The sequence below is a fragment of the Schistosoma haematobium genome, chromosome 2 (assembly GCF_000699445.3).
Source record: "Schistosoma haematobium chromosome 2, whole genome shotgun sequence".
Taxonomy (NCBI): domain Eukaryota; kingdom Metazoa; phylum Platyhelminthes; class Trematoda; order Strigeidida; family Schistosomatidae; genus Schistosoma; species Schistosoma haematobium.
The window spans coordinates 15,502,921-15,526,043 of NC_067197.1; the positions used below are offsets into that span (position 1 = coordinate 15,502,921).

Here is a 23,123-nt window from a genome sequence, read left to right on the forward strand (position 1 = left end):
ACATGCTTAGTGTAAAAACAACCGAGATACGAAAATTTACCTGATAATAAGCTTCTAAAGACCAATCACCAAACCAATTGAGAACACAACGATTAAACAGTGCAGGAGATGTGGAGGCACGATCTTTCAGACCATCAGCTGATGGATTCATTGTGAAAACAACATGTAAATTAGTGCATATTTGAGATGTAAACCATTTATATAACTCTTCATGACTGTCGATCATGAGTCCTTCGCGTATAGCTCCTTCTTTGCATTGTGTCATCAAAGCTGAGAATTCATCTCCTTCAAAAAGACCAGGAACTTCCCCATTTGCCAGAAGTGTATTAATACGTTCAAGGAAACTGGAGTCCAAAACATTTGATTCATCCATTATGAATGTAATCTTTTCACCTTTACAACCAGCTCTGCGTAAAACATTTCTTAAATCGTCATCAAAATTCTCTGCTGTATATTTATTATGCACTTTAACTTGGAATACGCTTAATCCATTTATCCATGAAACAAACCTCGACAGAGTAGTTTTACCAGCTCCACTGACTCCTATGAGCAATAAATGGCCCTGTGGTTGACGAAAAACTCTGTCAATACGAAGAACGTGATCTAAAACTTGATTAAACAATACCAGAGGTACATCTAATTCTTCTTCATAAAATACTTTTAGACGTGCTTTTATATAATCACGCAATGGTCCTTGCTCCACTGATGAATAATCCTTGGATAACCAGTTACTAAAGAGAATTGGTCGTTGGAGGGCTACCGCACGGTCTATTGTAGGGAAATATTTTATCGCTACTTCATCTATGTTCATATCAGTCCACTGACGCTCAGATTCTTCGATCAAACGATCTTGAAACAATCGTAACGCTTCGTGAGCCCATATCCGCACCAAACCTTCTAATGGGAGACTATCTAAAGGTTTTAAAGCTTCATGTATACCTCTAACCCATCGTGATAATTCACGAGGGCTGTAAACATAGTGAGGTTGCATATCTTGTGTGAAGCGTTTTTGAGACATCAAGAAAAATTCAACCATAGCATTTGTAAGTGAATCAGCTTGTGGACGAAGAGAAGGAAGAAGGCGTAACATAGCACGGTTGAATGTCCCATATATTTGCTTTAGTGATGTTTCACCAGGATAGTCAACATATACAACGGGAACATGACGTAAGAAGCGATGAGAAAGTGGTTTCCTACCGGGATCAGTAGGTGGATTACATGCACCGACAAATTGAATACGTTCAAATTTTACCCACTGCATATCTGTAGTTTGATAAAAACCACCATGTTCAACCATTTGTCGGAGAAAACTAATAACACGTTGAGTACCATATTTATCTTCATTAGGCAAGTTAATTTCATCACAAAAGAATACTAGCCACTTATTTAGTTGAACAGGTGCCAATACTAAACCATTTGGTGTTTTACGATATTCACAATATTGATCAAATGTTTTTAACATCAATTCTGGAGTAGTAGCACTGGAGAAATTAAGGCCCACTACCTCCATATCTGGTAGGCTACGTAATGCACTGAGAAGTAAGAACAATAAAAAGCGAAGATATATAAGAGTGAAAACTCGTTGAAGTAAATAGAAATGAATTATTTATTAACATTTAGTCTACACATTGTAGTTTCTAGTGTAATAAAAATACGTTGAAAGTAATTATTTAGGAATCATTGTACATTTCAAAATACAAATGAACGCGTAATGAATGTGTAATATTATTTAGTGAGATAAGTTTAAGTAGATAACCTCAACTAACGTTAAAGTATGAATAAACAAAAGACAATATTCGAGGTAAGTTTATGGGGAAATTTTAAGTCATGAAACATAAACTAAAAAACTGCAGATTTTCATTTATTTCAGTTGGAAAATTTCGAATTACGGGACAAATCAAATGAGTGAGACATACCCTGTGAGAACTGTTCGTCATTGTATTAGTTGCGTCTGTATTAAACAACTGCTTTTATAGCATAAATCCAAATTATTGCTCAGTTTATAAAGCTGTCTTTTAAAATAACTTTATAAGCATTTTGGCTATCAAAATAATTAGTTGCGATATGTCTTGAGTTAACTCCGCCTGTAGCTCTTATAGGGTTGCTGCCGGTCCCAAGCCCGGGTAAAGGAGGAGGGTTGGGCATGGGGTTAGCGTCCCCATCCCGTAGAAAACTAACTCGCTAAAAAAACGCTTACCAGAAAAAATAATCCAAACCATTTTAACTCTACCCTGGGAGTTAGGTCTTCATTTAGAAGAATTATGACGCTTCATGGTGAAAGCCGAGTTCCTTCGGAAGCCACGAGGCCGATGCCCCTTCTAACAACCACACCAAAAAGTTTTATCGGTACATGGAACGTTCGAACAATGTGGGAAACCGGGAAGACCAGTCAAATATCAATGGAAATGAGGAGATACAACTTAGCAGTACTGGGAATCAGCGAAACCCACTGGACCCAAGCTGGACAGAAAAGGCTAGCTACGGGAGAGATGCTGCTATACTCCGGTCACGAAGAGGACAATGCTCCACACACTCAGGGAGTCGCTCTTATGCTGTCCAAAGTAGCACGAAATGCACTTGTAGGATGGGAATCTCACGGATCCAGAATCATCAAAGCATCATTCAAAACAAAGAAGGAGGGGATCTTAATGAATATTATCCAATGTTATGCACCCACCAATGATAGCAACGACGAAATTAAAGATCAGTTCTACGAGCGGCTGCAGTCAATCATTGAGAAATGCCCAAGAAAGGACCTCACCATTGTGATGGGAGATCTAAATGCCAAAGTCGGAATAGACAACACTGGATATGAAGATATTATGGGACGACATGGACTGGGAGAAAGAAACGAAAATGGAGAAAGATTTGCAAATCTATGTGCATTCAACAAATTGGTCATAGGAGGCACAATATTTCCACACAAGCGTATACACAAGGCTACATGGATCTCACCGGACCACAACACAGAGAACCAGATAGATCATATTTGCATCAACAAAAAATTCCGAAGGACAATGGAAGATGTGAGAACCAGGAGAGGTGCTGACGTGGCTTCAGATCACCACCTAGTTGTAGCCAATTTAAAACTGAAGCTAAAAAAGAACTGGACAAGTGGACAAACAGCAATACAAAGGTTCAATACAGCCTTCCTTCGAGATACTGGCAAACTCAATGAATTCAAGATAGCTCTCAACAACAGGTTCCAAGCCTTACAAGATCTACTGAAAGAAGAAACTACTATGGAGGACAACTGGAAAGGCATCAAGGAAGCATTAACTTCAACGTGCCAAGAGGTTCTGGGTCTAAAGAAATACCATCATAAGGAATGGATCTCTACAGAAACACTGGACAAGATCAAAGAAAGGAAGAACAAGAAGGCAGCAACTAACAACAGCCGAACACAAGCAGAGAAAGTCCAAGCACAAGCTGAATACATAGAAGCAAACAAGCAAGTGAAGAGGAGCATTAGAGCCGACAGGAAGAAATACGTGGAAGAATTAGCAACGACGGCAGAAAAAGCTGCTAGAGAAGGAAATATGAAACAGCTCTACGATACAACGAAGAAACTATCAGGGAAATACAGTAAACCAGAGAAGCCGGTCAAAGACAAAGAAGGCAAGCCAATCACTGAAATTCAACAACAGAGAAACAGATGGGTAGAATACTTCGAGGAACTCCTGAATAGGCCGGCTCCAATGAATCCACCGAACATCGAAGCGGCACACATAGATCTTCCTATAGATGTCAATCCACCAACTACGGAAGAAAATAGAATGGCCGTCAGACAAATCAAGAACGGGAAAGCAGCGGGACCCGACAACATACCAGCTGAAGCACTGAAATCAGACATCGAAGCAACCACAAGCATGCTTTATCTTCTATTCAAAAAGATTTGGGAGGAGGAACAAGTGCCGATGGACTGGAAAGAAGGACACCTCAAGATTCCAAAGAAAGGAGATCTGAGCAAATGTGAGATCTACAGAGGCATTACACTACTGTCAATACCAGGGAAAGTCTTCAACAGATTGTTGCTAAACCGGATGAAGGATGCAGTAGACGCCCAACTTCGAGATCAACAAGCTGGATTCCGTAAGGATCTGTCGTGCACAGACCAAATTGCAACACTACGGATCATCGTCGAACAATCAGTTGAGTGGAACTCATCACTATACATCAACTTCATTGATTATGAAAAGGCATTCGACAGTGTAGATAGGAAGACATTGTGGAAACTTCTTCGACACTACGGAGTTCCTGAGAAGATTGTCAATATTATCCGGAACTCATACGACGGACTACAGTGCAAAGTAGTGCATGGAGGACAGCTGACAGATCCATTCCAAGTAAGGACCGGAGTCAGACAAGGCTGTTTACTCTCTCCCTTCCTCTTTCTTCTGGTGGTCGACTGGATTATGAAGACCTCAACATCTGAGGGAAAATACGGGATACAATGGACAGCTCAGAACCAATTAGACGATTTGGACTTCGCAGACGACCTAGCCCTCCTATCACGTACACACGAACAGATGCAGATGAAGACAGCCAGTGTAGCAGCAGTCTCTGCATCAGGAGGCCTCAGCATACACAAAGGGAAAACTAAGGTCCTCAAATTCAAAGCGGAAAACAGCAATCCAATCACACTTGATGGCGAAACTCTGGAAGATGTAGAGTCCTTCACATACCTGGGAAGCATCATCGATGAACAAGGAGGTTCAGATGCAGACGTAAAGGCGAGGATCGGCAAAGCAAGGGTCGCATTCCTACAATTGAAGAGCATATGTAACTCAAAACAACTTTCAACCAATATCAAAGTGAGAATCTTCAATACGAACGTCAAGGCAGTTCTACTGTATGGAGCTGAAACTTGGAGAACTACAACAACCACAATCAAGAAAGTACAAGTATTTATAAATAGCTGTCTACGCAAGATACTCAACATCCATTGGCCGAATACCATCAGCAATAGTCTTCTGTGGGAGAGAACAAACCAACTTCCAGCTGAAGAAGAGATTAGGAAAAGACGATGGAAATGGATAGGACATACATTACGCAAATCGTCAAACTGCATCACGAGGCAAGCCCTAGCTTGGAATCCTGAAGGGAAGCGAAAAAGAGGAAGGCCAAAGAACACATTGCGTCGGATAATAGAAGCAGATATGAAAACGATGAATTACAACTGGATGGAGCTAGAAAGGATTGCCCAGGACAGGGTTGGATGGAGAATGCTGGTGAGCGGCCTATGCTCCTTCACGAGGAGTAACAGGCGTAAGTAAGTGTCTTGAGTTCTTGTCAATTTGAACATGTACTTTGAGTTAAATAACCAACTGTTACACTATTTGGTGAAAAATTTACATCTTTTAGTGATAAATGCTTAATTCGAATAATCTCAAAGACCATAGTGCATTTGTCAGACATTTAATTTGTAGTGAAATTATCAAATATATAACTTAAGCATAACATGGAATCCTATAGATATGACTGCAGTAAGATAAACATTTTTTCAAATTTGCAGAATCATAATTTCAATAAAAAGATTTCGACAGGAACTAAGAATTAATTATGTAAAAAGGCTACCTGAAAAGTGTCATGGTTTTTCCAGATCCTGGAGGACCGCATAGAATCATTGGACGATGCTCTGCTAACCACATGTACAACAAAGCTTCGTGTCTAACGGTATCCAGCGTCGGTACCACAACGTCCATCGACGTTATTTTATGTGTTTCAATCTCGATTACTGGAACTTTTTGAGCCCAAGGCTGCCATTCACCAGACAAAGCAACTTCATAATCAATTACAGGTGTACCGGACGGAGGCATCGGAACGGTAGTAATTTCACGAATATATGAGCCAAGTTGTTCGCGAACATGTAATTTCCCATCCCCACAAAGAGACCAAATTATACCTGTAATAAGGCATTTTGTAACATACGATTCAACTTTATCCAATGACATTGGAAAATCTGGGTGAGTCACATTGTAGGCTAAAATGCTTCGTGTACATTGTTTAAGGATAGAAAAGAGACTTGTTAATGATCTCAAAGGCATAAAATCCATTATGTGTTCAAGATCCTTAGCATATTCCAAACATCTTGCAACTAAACCACCTTCAGCAAAGAACGGAGTTAATATTGAAGCAATATCTCGTTGAAGCTGAATCGAAGCACTAACAGCTACATTTGTTGGTGGTGTATCATCAATAAGACTAGGATGTCTGCTAGATGAAGGGCTACTGGGAACAGTAGTGGCAGTAGCAGCGCCGAAACCAAGAGCCTCTTCCTCGCCTTCGTCGATACGGACGTTTTGTAACTGAAGCAAGAAATGTTGCATAACGAGCTCAGGAGAGACGACATCATCGCTAAACCATACCATTCCGCAGCGCGAAACGGTAGCCAGTGTTGCATAACGTAAATCTTGCACTTCAAACATTATACGAACATTTGGTGGAATGCTAAGACGTTCACCATTAGGTAGTGTTAAAAGTTTATTGTCATCCAGAACTGAATTGAGATTTTCTACCCATTCTGGATCGACATCACCATCAAAAATAATCCATTGTCTTTTGAAAGACTCGCCGCGAATACTGTCAATAATTCTAAAAATGAAAAGAGTATGAAGTACAAATTACTGCCAATGAAAACAGATCAAAAAAGGCGATTAAATGATGGTACTTTATAAGAAGTGTAATTCATGAAGAACATGATTACTAAATTACAACTTTTTTTGGAAATTTAGATGTTTACGTACATACGCCTGTGAAATATCATGAAATTCAACATTTGGTAATTATAATTATCTAGATGTGAAGCATACTTATGTATTTTTATATAATGATTTGAAATAAACTTCGTGGAATAATATTGAGAATCGAATAAATAATAATGATCTGATAAGCTAACCAATTATATTTCTATCTAGTCGGCTTTGAGTCACGATACATATCTAAAGACTAGTGACACCCTATACGACTGTGTCGAAAATATACACTATTAGAATGTTTTAACAACTAAATCATCACTACACGTCTAAAACTGGAACACCTCTCCAATTGGTTGGTATTTAATAAAACTAAATAGTTAAGTGCTACATGAAACCTCATAAGCTTGGAAATTTTGTTCGAAATACCAGGGAAATTACATTGAATAAAAATAGATAACATTTGAATCGACACAATAAGATGAATGAAAAGATCAGAGTAGAAATATCACAGTTCTTTTGATAAAGTGTTTTCGTTCTCAATCAAAGAATGACATTACTATTTAAATCCTTCCTTTGACTATATATATATATATATATATATATATATATATATATATAAACAAGAATTAAAGAGTGCAAAATTATTAGTATATCTACATTAGAAATGAGCCTGAATATTCCGTATTTGAGGAGGAAATCTTACTTTCTCAGAATGTGAGTGAATAGACCATCTGACCATTCACGTGTATTGGGATCAAGACAGCCGTAAAGTGATTCTTTGCTGATTGATTTTGGATCAATTACATGAGCAACTCCTTCCACACCTTCTACACGTTCTAAAGCTTTCAGTAGTACACGCCAAGCTGTAGATTTCCCACTACCTGACGGTCCTACCATCATGAGTCCATGATGTATGCATGTGATCTGATAAAGTTGTAAAACTTTCTGTACCCATAGGCTAGCACCTGAATTACCTCCAGGTAATTGTACAGCACCATCACTACCATTCTGATTATCAAGACCAGATTCATCATAGACGAGATACATTTCCTCACAAACACGACGTAATTCACAGCGTAATTTCTCCATAGCGGATTGGGAGTAGTGAACTCCAGGGAAGACATCATTAAGTAGGCTATAAAGTAAAGGAATATCTTCAGCGACCAATTTTGGTACCATTGTTTCCATTACTGATTGAATAAGTATTTCTTGTTCAGGCAAAGACTCTGCGATTGATGTTTCATTGACCTAAATGAGCACAGAGTAGAAGTATAGTGAGGAAAAATAACAGTAAGATAGAAACATGTTAGAAATGCCAAATAATAAAATGATATAAGTTATTTTATTGTTTAATTTCAAGAAATAAAGATAGAAAACTGCGATTCTCTTTACGAATCTGATGAAAATAATTAAGTCAATATGTCCAAATCAGGAGTAGAAAGTAATATTAATGCTAGTTTTTTTTAAAAATTTGGACAAGATTTATGTATTTGATATTGCACAAACTTGTTCAAAATCTAAACAGGATGAAAATTTGAGCATATACGAGTTGTACTTTGAGTACGAAGTAAAGCAAAATAGTCACAACGTAGATATTACTAACTAAATCGAATAAACGATAAGTTTAAAAACCGTTAAACACTATCATATACTTATATTCTGATTAGTCCCAATCAATATATACAAAATAGGTAAACCTTAAATATGTTAACCAATATCAAATTGGTAGAGGTCAATGAAAGGTAAACACTTCCTATTTATAGCACAGACATAAAAAACCTCCGGCCAAGGAAACGTTGTGCACTTTCATCAATTCACCACAGAAAATAGATTTACTCTGTAACACACAAAATATGTAACATGCCATTAATGCAATATATAAATGCTAACCGTTTCTCCACGTGACAATATATCTTCTTTTAATTTTCGAATACGTTCTCGTTTTACATGACCAGCTGAAACCAATACTGATTTCAGAGCTCTTAAACCAAAATCATAATGTGATTGTGCAGATAACTGTTCATCACAAAGTTGGAAAAAAGGGACAATCTTGCTAGCTAATTTTTCAGCTGTTCGGAAGCCCTGCAAAAAAATCAGAATTAAACGTGGTGAAAATATAAGTAGATTGAGTAAAAATAAAAGTAAAAGCAACAGATATCTATTAGAATCATTTAAAACTGAACAATAAAAAATATAGTCTTAAATATTTTGATGTCCAATACAACTTTATCATGATAAAAAGATGCTATTAAACATCTAACTAACAAATTGAAATTATGTATTACCTGAGAGTACAGCATAACTTGTGCAATCAACTGTCTATCCGGTTGGGTCATAGCTAATGAACGGAAAAGTTTCTTCAAATTGTCTGGTAGATTAGAACGTCCGGCGTATCCAGGATTCATAGTGATAAATATAGCCATATCAGGATGAACACTAACCTATCATAACACAATTTAAAAGAATTCGTTTACGGATATTTAAGTATATAAGTTTGAAAACAAACAAATACTAAACAATCAGTGGTTAATAAAATATGAAAACTTACTTGTTTTCCAAGAAGCTCAACAGTAACAGATTCTTTGGTAGAGTTCTTTTGTGAGCTTGCCATATCTCGAAGAGTCTCTTGAATACCTTGTACCTGTTGCGAAACAGCTGAAAGCATTCGCTCTTCCAAACGATTGAATTCATCAAAACATCCCCAAGCTCCAACTTGGCACAATCCAACAAAAATTCGACCCATCGCCTACAAAAATTGTGGACAGTTTTTATTAACGTTAGGTTATTACGAAGCTCGATCATTCCGACAAAAAAATGAAAAGATGAAGTTCGAAAACTTACGTGGAAATCAAATGTTTCGTCACAATTAAAAACAAGAACAAATCGGCCCAATTGAGTTCCCAAAGCCTTTACTGACTCAGTTTTCCCTGTTCCTGCTGGACCGAATGGCGATCCCCCAAGGCGAGCTTCAAGAGCTTGCGTCATAGTTAAGTAACAACGGTCAGTGAGTGGAGTTTGAACAAGGCGATCATTCAAACCCAGATATTCAAAACCGTACTGGAATTTTGCATTAGCCATTTGGATTGAAACCTGTCGTAAAGGATCAGATTGTTTTGGATCAAAGTAGAAGCGCATTTGACTGAGCCAATCAAAAGCACGAGGGGAATTAACATCGCTTCTTATCATATTACGAATAACATCTCGTTGATGAACATGCTCAATGATAAGATGTTCCAATTTTTGTCGACGAACAGGTGGTTGTTCATACAAAACACAATCGGCAAGTACAGTTAACATCCCTTCAACAGATGTCAGACACTTTTGAAGGGGACTATCTTGGGTTGAACTACTCTGACCTTTCATAGCATTTAAAGCGTTGTCAACAGCTTCAGACCAGATGACTTGAGAAGCCAAAACAACTAACTGTGCTTGATATTTGTCTAACCATGCCAGAAAGCCAGATTTTTCTATATCTTGTGCAGTCTTCAACTTCTAAAACAATAAAATCAGTAATATAACAACTAATAATGTTTAAAATAACAAATACTTAACATATTTATAAAAAGTTCACAAGAAGCCGCATTGACTACAACATAAACTAGCAGATATAAGCATGCGAATAATAACCACAGAAATACTGTACAATAAACAGTAAACATAATAAATTTGTCGAAATAGCAAAAACGATAAGGCAAGAGCATGAAAGAGCAGAAGATAACACTCAAAACGATGCAGGGGGAAATGGTTGAGAATCGAATGGACAAACAGAACAAACAATATAAAGTAAACTCTAGAATGTCCTGGATTTAACTTACATGAGCATTGGATCCATAAAGGTAACCAGATGTCTGTACATACATGTATATACATACACAAATACAATGAAGTGATACGATGTAATAAAAATTAAATATATATTAATTGGTGAGGAAGACAGATTTGCAAGACAAGGAATCTTTACACAAAATGGTATACTATCGTCTCTTATGTTAGTGTAAATTATTCTGAATGAGTATAACATCATACTATCATATATATACAAATAGTCCACAAGTTAATTTTGCTAGTAAGCAATTTTTAAAACTTATCAGAATAATAAACAAAACATAAATTTAGGATTCTGCTTATCTATGGAACTTGACGATTATCTGCGAAATTTGAAAATAAGATAATAGATGTGTGTTGCATCGATAAAATGATATATGGTACCAACTAAAACCAGCAGCACAAAGATAGAAGCTTAATTAACTTTTAGACACCAGAATGCAAAACCACATTAGCGTTTGTAGAAAATAAACACTATATTTAACGAGTAAACGCTGCAGAAATAGGTCTAGTGTCTACGACTCATATGTCAAGAGCTATGTTCTAAACATTTAGGTCTGTTTTATTCACTCCCAGGATCGAAAACCTTACTGATGAGCTATACAAATTATGATTGGACACTTTCAAGTATGAGCAACTTAGTTTGATTAGGATCAGAACTGAAAATATGATACCGAATGTAAAATAACAAAAAACTAGTGAATTAACAGCTGAGGAACTACAAATCAGAAAATAACAACGAATATAGTTCCTGAAACACGTACTTGTAATTCCTGTATAGCATGACCTAGATATGTAGCCAAAGAAAATCGCATCTCGCGCTCAAGCATAGTGAGCCAATCATTAATAATTGGATTATCTTTTATGGAAATCGGTTTAACCAAAGTTACTTCTTCGCCTTCCTTCGAGCATAAACCTAGAACTTCCGTATTATCTTCATTTAATTTGATAGAATTAACACCGGCAAACATTTTCTTGAAATGCTTCTGTAATCGTGGAACATTTTTACTGTTACCGATAATCTCCAGTAAATCTTCATCACCAACGAAATAAAATCTAAATTGAAAATAGTACAAACAAAAGATAGATGTTATTCATAAACTGATTATATCAGATCATTGATAATACCTAAAATAGTTGGATAATAACAAAGATAATATTATTACATTGCTACTGCTAACATGGAAAAGTGGCAAACCATACCGTGGAAAAGATGATCTTTGTCTTTCCAGATATTCCCCAAGAGAGCGTTGTATTTTTGACAAAAGATCTGCTAATCGCTCCAGTTGTCGCTGAACATTTGAAGTATTTAGTACATCCATAACCAGAGGTGACTTTGAGACTTTCTTCATTAAACCAAGGAATTCTGTGCTCACACTCTGGAATCTTTGTGATTCTTGCGGTAACAAAACTTTAATATCGGCAGAACCGGCGAAAATACCATCAAGGTATACCCAACGACGTTGTACATCTATCCAAACATCGAACAGAGCGTTAATCCTGTTTAAACGGTCTTCCCAGGCCAATGCTTCCTCCTCAAATTGCTAAGTACATATAAAGCAGAGATTTTCAGTGACAAAAACGATCAAGAGATTTTAATTCAAAATTTTGAATATAAGAGTAATCTACAAAATGTAGAAAAGGAATTTATATTCCGTGAGTATTTTAATCCTAGTTCATCAAAGCGTGAGTAATGTACTAGCATTTAACACGACAGTTTATTTCTTTGTAACGAAGTATACAAACATCTAATATATGATCAGTGATGATCAATAATATTTAAAACCAAACTTACTTTAAAATAAGGTGATAACTTCATGGCACTCAAACTGTTTATATGTTCTTTGATGCGGTTAAACAAATCATCCCAACCGCGAATTAGTCGACATTTATCCTGATAAGGAATAAGTTCAAGTGTATAGTTCTTCCATACTTCAGTAACCTAATATGAAAAAAGTATTAGAAAAATTTAAGTATTAAGTTACTTGTTTGAGAAATTCTTCTAAGGCTTTCTCACCCTGAGCAACCAGTAAGATTTCTTTGATCACTGCCTCATTTTGTTGGAGATCCAATTCCCACATATGACCAAGAGTTAATTCAGACATAGTCCAATTGACGTTAAGTTTTTTCATTAAAGACTTCCAATGACGATCTTTTAATGCTTCTGACTTCAATTCCACTATCATAACATTGGACTTGGCATAATTTTGAAGAGTACGTTTGACGTGTTCATAAGATGAATATTGTCGAAGTCTCGCTGGAAGTTCCTTTAATTGTCCTGCAAGTGCATCTAACTGTTGTCTTAACTTGCGCGGTTGGACAGTTTGCCAAGGAGTTTCTTTCATTAACTCGATTTGTTCCCAAACATGGGACAATTCAAGCCAAACATTTTTGAGATCCTAAAATAACGAATACGGTCAAGTGTTACTTTGATAGAACCGTTAGTTATACACAAATTAACATCTTCATACAGAAAAGCCTACATATGTAAATCAATACTATGTTAAAGCTCCAAATTCACTATAAAGTTTTTCACAACTAGTTAATGAACCTAAATCATTCAGATGACCCTTAATTAAAAACTCATTATTAAACATTTACATCGTACATCATCAATGCTTTTGAATAGTTTCAGGGAAAGTTGGGCATATTGGACAAAACAAAAGCAAACTTGAATCATGTTATTCAACTTATAAAAGAAACTCCATCGCAGTACTCGACGTAAATAACAATCAAATGATTGTTACTGTCTTACAAACTGATCGATCTATTGACCAGAGTAGATTTCAGTGTTCCAACATAAATGAGGTTTTGATATCAACAGCATAAAAAAATGTTTATATCCACGCTATGATTTAGAGTATAAGCACCCGCAATAACACGAACGATGTTCAGCCATAAGTTTTGGATGTCTTACGGAGTTTACATGACTGATGGATCGGTATTATTTTATTTGACTAAACTGGAACTTATTTCAGTGCTAACTCTACTACATTTGTTATGGCACGCAGCGTGACATAATTCTCATGACGAAAACTACTATGCTCAAGCACGTTACCGAACAACGGCATTAATTACACAATTTTACCACTAAATACAAGTAACCCTTCGAAGACAATGGTGGACGAAGACAGTTCTAAAAGCTAAGCTTCACGGTTGTAGAGTATAGCTGCTTATATCAACGAGTAGCATCATTAGCCCCTACACAAATAATGTAAACTAGACCTAAGCAAATGAACCTGTATTTGATATATGAGTTACACAATAAATCATTCAGATGATCTATTTTGGGTCACATGAAGTTAAAATAACCATTAAGTGTACTTGTTCAAATTCTAGGTAGAACACATGTCCAAACATAAAGGACAGATATAAAGCCTTTTATTTTTAAAAAAATGTTATAATCCTACCTGAAGTTCTTCAAAAGCCACTTGTACACGTTGTTCTGTTGGTGACAGTAAACCGGATTCAGTCAATTCTAAAGCTTCTTTAGCACGTTGAATATTATCACGTTCTTCACGTAAACGATTGAACTTCCCTTCTAATATAGTTAGTTGATTGACAGCCTCTTCCGGTTTTAGATTACCGGCAATTGGTTTCTCCTTTTCCCAAGATGATAATAGTTCAGAGGTTTTACCCTCAACAATCTTATCCTCAGCTACAACTTTCATTTGAAGACTGGCCACCTAAAATACAAAAAGACAGTAAGAGGTAACACCTCAATTCAGAAATTGTATTAGTAAAAATGAAAGGCTTGTTGCGAAAAACTTACTTGAGTACCGATACTATTTTCTTTTCGTCGTAAAATCTCTTGGAATGCACTCCATTCACCTAGAATATTTTCTGAATCCAACCAATTTGAAGGGAACTGGAAACGATCACGATAGAGAATATTTTGACCAGAACGATAGAGTTCCACTTGTTTCTCCCAAACTTTCATTTTTCGTTTAACAGTCTGTGTATACGTGATAGCATTAACGGCTTCACCAGTACTTCCAGCTTCTATGGCCTGTTGCTCTAGATCGAGGCGGGCCTGAAAAAAATAACCAATGCATAAATTTATCTCTCCATTTAATTACGTAAGTAATAAGAAAGATGTTGCAAAATAAATTTGTTTGATGGATTCTTTATAGTACGACGAATTGAGGAGTTAACATTTAAAACTGAAATTACTAACCTTAGATACTTGGGAGAATAGGTCTTGCATTTCAGAACCAAGATGACTTCCAAACTTGCTCAAAATGTCTTTATGCCAATTGTCATATTTTAAGGAGACTTTAGACTGAACTTTGCCAAACATGATAATGATTGGGCCAAATTCTTTTTGAGTTTCTGCAACATCGAAATGTTGACGCATACTTTTGATTTCATCGAGAAGGTTCATCCAAACCTATTTAAATTTTTAACAATAAGGTATCTTTGTTAAAGGTACTCGTAAAAAACTTACCGAATCGACCAGTCATTTAATTATTCTAGAAAAAAACAGCTGATTATTTAAAACCTAAATTAATGAATATGAAATTCGTTATCAGTACACATAAGTAAATGGATGAAAGAGAAACTATTCTAGATTTCTATGGAAGTTTTGATCAATGGTGAAAGTTTACTTTCAACTACTGAATGACAAGTTGAAAACTCCCTTTAAGTACTTCAGATTGAGAAGACAGGTAATATTAACAAGCATCACGTGATAAATATGTTTCAAAAGCCGAATACAACATTTTTAAACGATTACTAACTTTTACTAGTTTAACAAAATTCATAAAATTTCTACATAAGAATTTGTAAATTCTTGGCGAATGCAGCAATACACATATAGCCATGAATCATGAAATAAAGTTGCAATTTGCCCACTGGTCTAAGTGACTCAACATTGCGTGATTAATAATTTATTTGTTCGTTCCATAACCTGAGGATTTAACTATTGATTCAGTAGAAATATAGAATACGTTGAGAAGTCAAAGGGCAAAAAAAATACATTTAACACTCAATGAGTTTTGCATTTTCTCAAGATAATTCAGCTTGCATCGCTATTAAAAGTGAACTCAAAACATTTATCCTTAATTTATTAACCTGATGTTCACAATCAAGCCAGGACTAATACTCAAGGATGAGGAAAAAATAAAACTTCATGTTCGAAGTGCAGTCGTTTAGGTTATTTTTGGTGAATACGACCCCCTAGGTCTTTATAATATTAAGTATACTATGTTACTGAGGTGAGTAATGGTAGTTGGACTTGTCTAAAATACTAATTAATACTAAAATACAAAGTATTATCTCACTTGATATTTGGTAACTAATTTATATGTATAAACTTTGGAAAAAAACATCAGTTACCAGAAAACATAGAATAAAGAAAACTCATAATGAAAGTAAATAGATTTCAAGATAAAACAGACTGAAACCGTACGTTTATCGCAATTAAACGGAAAAGAAACTCACCTGAGTATCAGAACCAAGACGACCGTAAACCTGATCACTTTGCAAATCCCAAAGCGCCTGATAACTTGTCCATGTCTTGACATATTCTTTTGCATCACCAGTTACCTGAACAATCGCCTCATGAGCTTTGGCCAAAATTTCTCCCCCATTCTCTAGTTTATAGATTAGCTTTTTATAATTTTTCTGTGTATCGGTTTCTGAATCAATTCCAACCTATATCGCCAAACGATAATGATAGTTAATATCCTAGTTTTGTGAATTTATATTATTTTATTTAACTCATTTGAAATTTACACTAAATATTCTAAACTGAGTAGATAAATCCGGATTTTGAATGTATGTTAGTGCATACTCAATAAACAATATAAACAGACTCAAAAACAAATGGTAAAAAGTGATATGAAGTAAAATTAGGTTTCTTCAGTGTGAGTTACAATCACCTTAATCAAACTACAGAGACAATAATAATAATAATAACCTAATGGGTGATAAAGGAAGGGTATATGAGGTATACTTTGTTTGTCGAGTCAACAGTATATTTCTTCACTAGAACGCTACTACTGATAACTTCCGATTTAAACATTTATAAATCATTGTATAGTTCGTTCACAGTACAACCTTTTTAAATAATACAAGGAGAACATTTCTGATGCATAACAGAGTCGTTATCACAAAACAAATATTCAAGAAGTTGAAACTTCTAAAACTGTTATATGGTGAACCATTACTCTTATTTGTAATATTATTATTACTACAGAGAGTTGCCTGTTTGTTGTATTCTTTACTTCAAACTAAATACAAGGCTATAGTAGAAGCTTTCATTCTAGATCAATAAGCGTCAAGAATTATCCTGATCATTACTCAAGAGCAAAGGTCATTCGGTTTATGGGTGAAAATGAAAATATTCTGATTAGTGAATTATAAACAACAGGATTCGTATCGTTACGTATGCCCAACGACCGACTGCCTCGACGTGCGATGTTCAGTGGTATAGGAGAAGGTTGGAAGAAAAGTAGGGTCACCCAGACCAAAACATGGCACAAGTCCATGAAGTCACTGACAAGTGGTCTGAGTCATGTTGGTAGGTGTAGACTACCTGGTTGGGGACCGCGAGACGATAGCAACTGGTGGTTAGTGAGCTCGAATGACATGGCTCGAAATCGTTTGCAATGGCGCAGGTGCATCCACTCTTTGTGTTCTCCCAAATTCTAATCTTCTGAATTCTTCATGTCCCTTTCTTTTTTTCTCTTTCCAAACTTATTTCACTGTATTATACTCTTTAAGTAACATCTCCAAACACTAATCTTCCCGATTACTGCTTATACTCTTAATACCTCTACCACTACGGAATTTGAATCGACAACTGCATCTCTGTGCTAATGTGGTGTGGCAACTCGAACTGATTTACGTACGTACGAAGTTCTACGTTGTTACTGACTGGCTGACTGGATTCGTATCGATTTAATCGTATCTGGTTATCCGACCAAGGGATATCTAAGAAATAGAGACATATAATTACATTCCTTCCATACAGTCTGTTTCATATCTATAGAATCTTGAATCAATAACATGGGCCATATCTAGCACCACTAATAACAAAGCAGGGTGTAGATGTTTACTTCAATTTAAAACAAAACTGGTTGTTTTCTAGAGCTTGTTTAAAGTATGATTTATACTTACACTTTTTTGTAGGTTTCTAAATTATTGTTTTATTTATCTTTAAAACTACAACAAACCCAGAAACCTTTTTTGATGCTTTCTCAACAAGAATGTAAGTTTCAAGGTGACTGAAGAAGTTACTTAGTACTAATAACTTTCTGGCATCTTCACATGACAAATTGCAAACTTTTGTAAGAAATATAAAGTCACAAATACTGCATTTTTAAATGAAACTAAAAGATAAGCAGAAATAGGAAACATGATCTACCTGATACCGTGAATGTTGAATTCGTGGTAGACTCAGAACTATGCTTTCCCAAGCGCTTAAATTAACTATAAGTTCATGTCGAGCTACCTCAATGCTAGGATGTAAATGAATCTGTTGGTTGGTTATTCTAAGTTCATGAACAAGGGCTTTTATTTGCGGTTCACCACCTAAACGATTTTTGGACTGTGGTGTTGAATGAGTATCATCTGAATCATTTGCCTAAAAATTGGAAATAGATTGTAGTCATTTTTTGACAAAAAATTACATAAAATGAATAATAAGAAAGTGTTGGCTTTCATTAAGAATAAAACCGAAAATACTCACCCTGCTTTAATACAAGATTAAAGCTTGATATCCCTCAATCATTAGATGGACTTATGAGAGATATCTAATTCATACCCCAACATTCCTCAACAATGGTTTCTGAAAAACATCAGAAACCATTTGCATACAAATGTGTACAAATCTTTCATATGATATTTAACTCCAACTCTTCACTTTACAAGTTTGGTGATAAAAAGAACTTAGTATCGGAAAATGGAGCCGTCAATCGATTAGTTAATTAATTTCACAAATATATCATACTAAACTGGAAGTGAATGAATACAAAAGTGATTCTCTGAAATACGACATTTAGTTGTAACATCATATCCAGACTTAAACTTATTTCCATTATAATAAACTTTTCTGTGCCATCAGAAAACATGTTTACAGTAACTTTTTGACAACACTTACTACAGAAGCTACTTTTTTATAGTTCTTATATATTATTAAAGTACCACTAGAAAAGCATCTTATAAAACAAATTCAATTAATATAAAAGTACGCTTACATCAAACAGGTCTTTCTGACCTAATAAAACACGTGTCCATTCAGAAATACCAGCCTCAAGGCGTGCAACCAGACGATGTTCAACTTCTTCATCTAAACGAGCAACCCATTGGGGAAGATTTGAATATTGGTGCAGATTTAATTCGTCCACCGATTTCTGGATTTTACCTATTTACAAAAACTATTATTTTTAGTGAAATCTTGCAAAACAGGTAAATGTTCATTCTTATCATACTAATTTTATGTTGGACTAAGCATGGTTTATAAAAGGAAGCAAAGACGCCCCAAAGAAACTGTTTCATCCACTTATTCTGCATAATGTACACTTAGATTAAACATCAAGAACGTCTTAAAAATCACGGTACATAAGACAGGATAAAGTGCTGATGACACATCTGTAGATAAAATCTGAAGAAAAAAGAATATGACAAGTCATGAACATGTAAGGTTTTAAAAACTAAGAAATGGAGATTTATTTCTTTTTTAGACTTATCCTGTATATTCCTGTTCACCTAATGATCATTACTCATTTGCTCGTAGATGGCTAAGTTAGAAAAACGTTAAAGGTATGTGGATCAGGAAATAGCATCAGCACATGAAGCCTTTCAACTTTTGTTTGAGCCATGTCGATAGATCCAGACCTGTTTTCAATTCTCGCTTTCTACACTTTTCATCCATTTTAGAGATTAAGGCTGATTTAAATTTGCACTAAACGATTTGGTGGAAATTAACCTTCTTTATGTCTGCGTCTGTTGTACATCTAACATTTATGCTTCTTAGATTAACAGGATCGTACAGAATGATAATCACCTCATAGCGAACAGGCAGTCGTTGGTTTGTTATTAGTTGTTTTTGATGCTCTCGGCTTCTGAGGTTTTTATCTTGTAATAGTGTTGACACTACAGAAGGTTAAATTCGGATTTACCTGTTGAGTTAATTCATTGTCGTGTCTCGTATTTTGCAACCGTTTACACCCATCTGTCAGTATCCTGAGTGTGACGATTGGATCTTGACCTAGTTGAATCAAAAGTCTAGTCCTTATCTCAGCATCGTGTGGTGACTGAAAAGCTTTGATGAATAGTAAGCATTTAAATTGGTTGTCCATCAATGAACGTAACTTGAACCATTCACAACTTTTGTTGACGACATCTGCTAGACCACCATAAGCATGGGCTTCACATTTCACCAAATTTAGGCACTGATATCGAACAGTAAACCATGAAGACGATTCACAGAATATTTTCGAGTCAAATTACCGTTTCCTTGAAAATGAGCTCTTGAAATAATTCCGGCAATATGTACTTAGCGCATCAATGCAAGAAACTTTCACGCGTCATCTTGTTTGCAAAATTATATTCTAAATGTAATTTTTCAATGCTTGAACCATGCGAGGAAGATATTTCCATTTTTGAGATCAGAGTTTAATTCTGAGATGCTTTTGGCAACTCTATCGCAAAAGTAGTCGAAAGAGCGTGTGAACTCCAGAAGTGAGTGTTAAGCTGTTGCTTCAGAGTTTCGAACAACCGCATTTGTGCATCAAGTTGTGATTGCCGTTGTTGTAGAATTTGGCTGGACTGCTTATCTGATATCAGCATCTTGAATGTGTTTCCTGTTTCCTCTTTGCTGTTACGATCTCTCTTATTACGACTCACCTACTCTTTTTGTTTGGTGTTTCTTTGGACATCATTTCATTCGACAAGTCCCCAAATTAGAACACGGTTGAACAGGAACGTAATTATATTTCGAACAAACAAGGTCGAATGGAAGTAGGAATCGCAATAAGAAAAACGTTATTATATTTGCAATTTTAACACAAGATTCTAGAGTCTTCTCCAAGTATCCACTAGCACTGATTGACTAAGAAATGGGCAGTTAGTGTGCCTCGACACAATCTTGCACGGGACATTCTTTAATCTAATCTATATCCCGCTAACAGCTTATAGTTAGGTTGACTGGTAATTTGTTAAATGAAAATCTAATCACAAGTGTAGGAATTGTATATTGACGATGAAATTACTTACTTACGCCTGTTACTCCTCGTGAAGGAGCATAGGCCGCTCACCAGCATTCTCCATCTAACCCTGTCCTGGGCAATCCTTTCCAGTTATTATTTATCCTTTTCATATCTGATTCTATTTCCCGACGTAATGTGTTCTTTGGCCTTCCTCTTTTCCGCTTCCCGTCAGGATTCCAAATTAGGGCTTGCCTCGTGATGCAGATTTATGATTTGCGTAATGTATGTCCTATCCATTTCCATCGTCTTTTCCTAATTTCCTCTTCAGCTCGAAGCTGGTTTTTCCTCTCCCACAATAGACTGTTTCTGATGGTATCCGGCCAATGGATGTTGAGTATCTTGCGTAGACAACCATTTATAAATACTTGTACCTATTTGATGGTGGTTGTTGCAGTTCTCCAAGTTTCAGCTCCATACAGTAGAACTGCCTTGATGTTCGTATTGAAGATTCTCACTTTGATATTGGTTGAAAGTTGTTTTGAGTTACATATGCTCTCCAATTGTAGGAATGCGACCCTTGCTTTGCCGATCCTCGCCTTTACGTCTGCATCTGAACCTCCTTGTTCATCGATGATGCTTCCCAGGTATGTGAAGGACTCTACATCTTCCAGAGTTTCGTCATCAAGTGTGATTGGATTGCTGTTTTCCGCTTTGAATTTGAGGACCTTAGTTTTCCCTTTGTGTATGCTGAGGCCTCCTGATGCAGAGACTGCTGCTACACTGGCTGTCTCTATCTGCATTTGTTCATGTTTATGCGATAGGAGGGCTAGGTCAACTGCGAAGTCCAAATCGTTTAATTGATTTTGAGCTGTCCATTGTATTCCGTGTTTTCCCTCAGATGTAGAGGTCTTCATAATCCAGTCGACCACCAGAAGAAAGAGGAAGGGAGAGAGTAAACAGCCTTATCTGACTCCGGTCCTTACTTGGAATGCATCTGTACGATGACGAAATAATGACTAGATAATAGAAGTCACTCGAAATGACAAACGAAATTAGAGAAATCAGCACGTCCTTAAAACATTACTCCGTAAATTTTTAAGTATGCACAATACTGTTGTCTGAGATTAAAATAGGTGTTACACTGAGAAAAAACTCAAAAACACAAAACTCCGCATTAAATTACCTAGAATCTCCTCGAAAACCGACTTTGAAAAAACACAGGTTTCTAATGCTTTAACTTCCCTATCTATTTCTCGAGTAGTAACTAGAAGATCATCGACTTTCTCTTGGAACTGTAATACTGTTTCTGCGAAACGTTGAACAAATAAACCTAAACGATACGATTCCCAAACTAAAGATATTCCCTCAGCTATCAGGAGCTGAACTTCACGTCGCATTCCAGCACATAAAAGACCAAGATTTTGTCGCTGATTTTCTTCTATTTTACTGCAGGCACTTTCATAAGTTCGCACACTTTCAATAAGTGATATTGCATACGGATAAAGCTGATTGGTCTGATGAGCTCTATTAACTATTCCAAGAGGTACTCGAAAGCCAAGCCATTTCATATTTCGTACCTGAATGGAAAACAATTTAGACAATCAAAAGTATGCATAAAAATTATTCAAATGAATTATTTACAACTTATTTACTTCTTAATAGCGACAACCTATGCTCTTGATTATCAAACCTCTTTTATTTTTGATACCCGGAGGGATATTAGTTATCGATGTGGATTAGTTCCAACTCCTTCAGCCGAGTCCGAAAAGTAGAAGGGGAAAGTGATATAATTAGCCAATCAGCAATTGATAAACGGTAAACGAATGTGATTGGTCAAGAAGTGGCTTTCTTTACCAATGGATGAAACAAGCCGCTAATAGGCCTGATATATATATATATATATATATATATATATATATATATATGAATAAGTATACATACATGGAGTTCAGTTTAGCTAAACGGATTTCCTCCCTTACTTCTTGTCCATTCTCTCGAGCACCCGAGCTCACGTATAAAGTGTTTGTTAGTATAAACTTAGATGCCGTGCGCTACAGTAGTTATAACTCTAACGACAACTGTGATGTAGCATACTTCAGTTCTACTCTCTTCTAACCGCAGCTACTCCGAAAGACTAATTATGTTAACATTTCTTTGGAAAGAACAAAGAAGATTCACATCACGTTAATTTAGTTATGTACCAAATCAATGACTTAATTACAGTGCTTTATCAACTGAATAACTAACACTAAACAAAACCATGGTAAAATAATTAATACAAAGAAAATTAACTGGAAATTAAACACCTAATTACAACTGAAATAAACCGAAATTTAAAGAACAGAATTTACGCCAAACAGTTTCATACAGCAAAATGCATTGAGGTTAACCGGACGAAAATCACCTTATACCAATATGAAATTAAGATTGGATTTTTTCTCCATAC

The 23,123-nt window shown here is 35.9% G+C and overlaps 1 protein-coding gene across 1 annotated transcript in view; it reads right to left on the reverse strand.

Annotated features, from left to right (window-relative positions):
• Positions 1–23,123, reverse strand: part of DYNC1H1 (Cytoplasmic dynein 1 heavy chain 1) — a 47,875-nt gene that overhangs the window by 19,229 nt on the left and 5,523 nt on the right. Inside the window, exons 11-29 of the mRNA XM_051214432.1 lie at positions 21,861–22,254; positions 18,725–18,891; positions 17,893–18,111; positions 15,966–16,178; positions 14,701–14,913; positions 14,296–14,556; positions 13,934–14,209; positions 12,509–12,922; positions 12,319–12,465; positions 11,727–12,067; positions 11,288–11,579; positions 10,514–10,546; positions 9,540–10,190; positions 9,247–9,444; positions 8,984–9,139; positions 8,589–8,780; positions 7,402–7,946; positions 5,578–6,594; positions 41–1,532 (exon numbers count right to left, since the gene is read on the reverse strand). Of these exons, the coding sequence (XP_051067605.1) occupies positions 41–1,532; positions 5,578–6,594; positions 7,402–7,946; positions 8,589–8,780; positions 8,984–9,139; positions 9,247–9,444; positions 9,540–10,190; positions 10,514–10,546; positions 11,288–11,579; positions 11,727–12,067; positions 12,319–12,465; positions 12,509–12,922; positions 13,934–14,209; positions 14,296–14,556; positions 14,701–14,913; positions 15,966–16,178; positions 17,893–18,111; positions 18,725–18,891; positions 21,861–22,254 (7,221 nt within the window). The remainder of the gene's footprint in view (positions 1–40; positions 1,533–5,577; positions 6,595–7,401; positions 7,947–8,588; positions 8,781–8,983; positions 9,140–9,246; positions 9,445–9,539; positions 10,191–10,513; positions 10,547–11,287; positions 11,580–11,726; positions 12,068–12,318; positions 12,466–12,508; positions 12,923–13,933; positions 14,210–14,295; positions 14,557–14,700; positions 14,914–15,965; positions 16,179–17,892; positions 18,112–18,724; positions 18,892–21,860; positions 22,255–23,123) is intronic.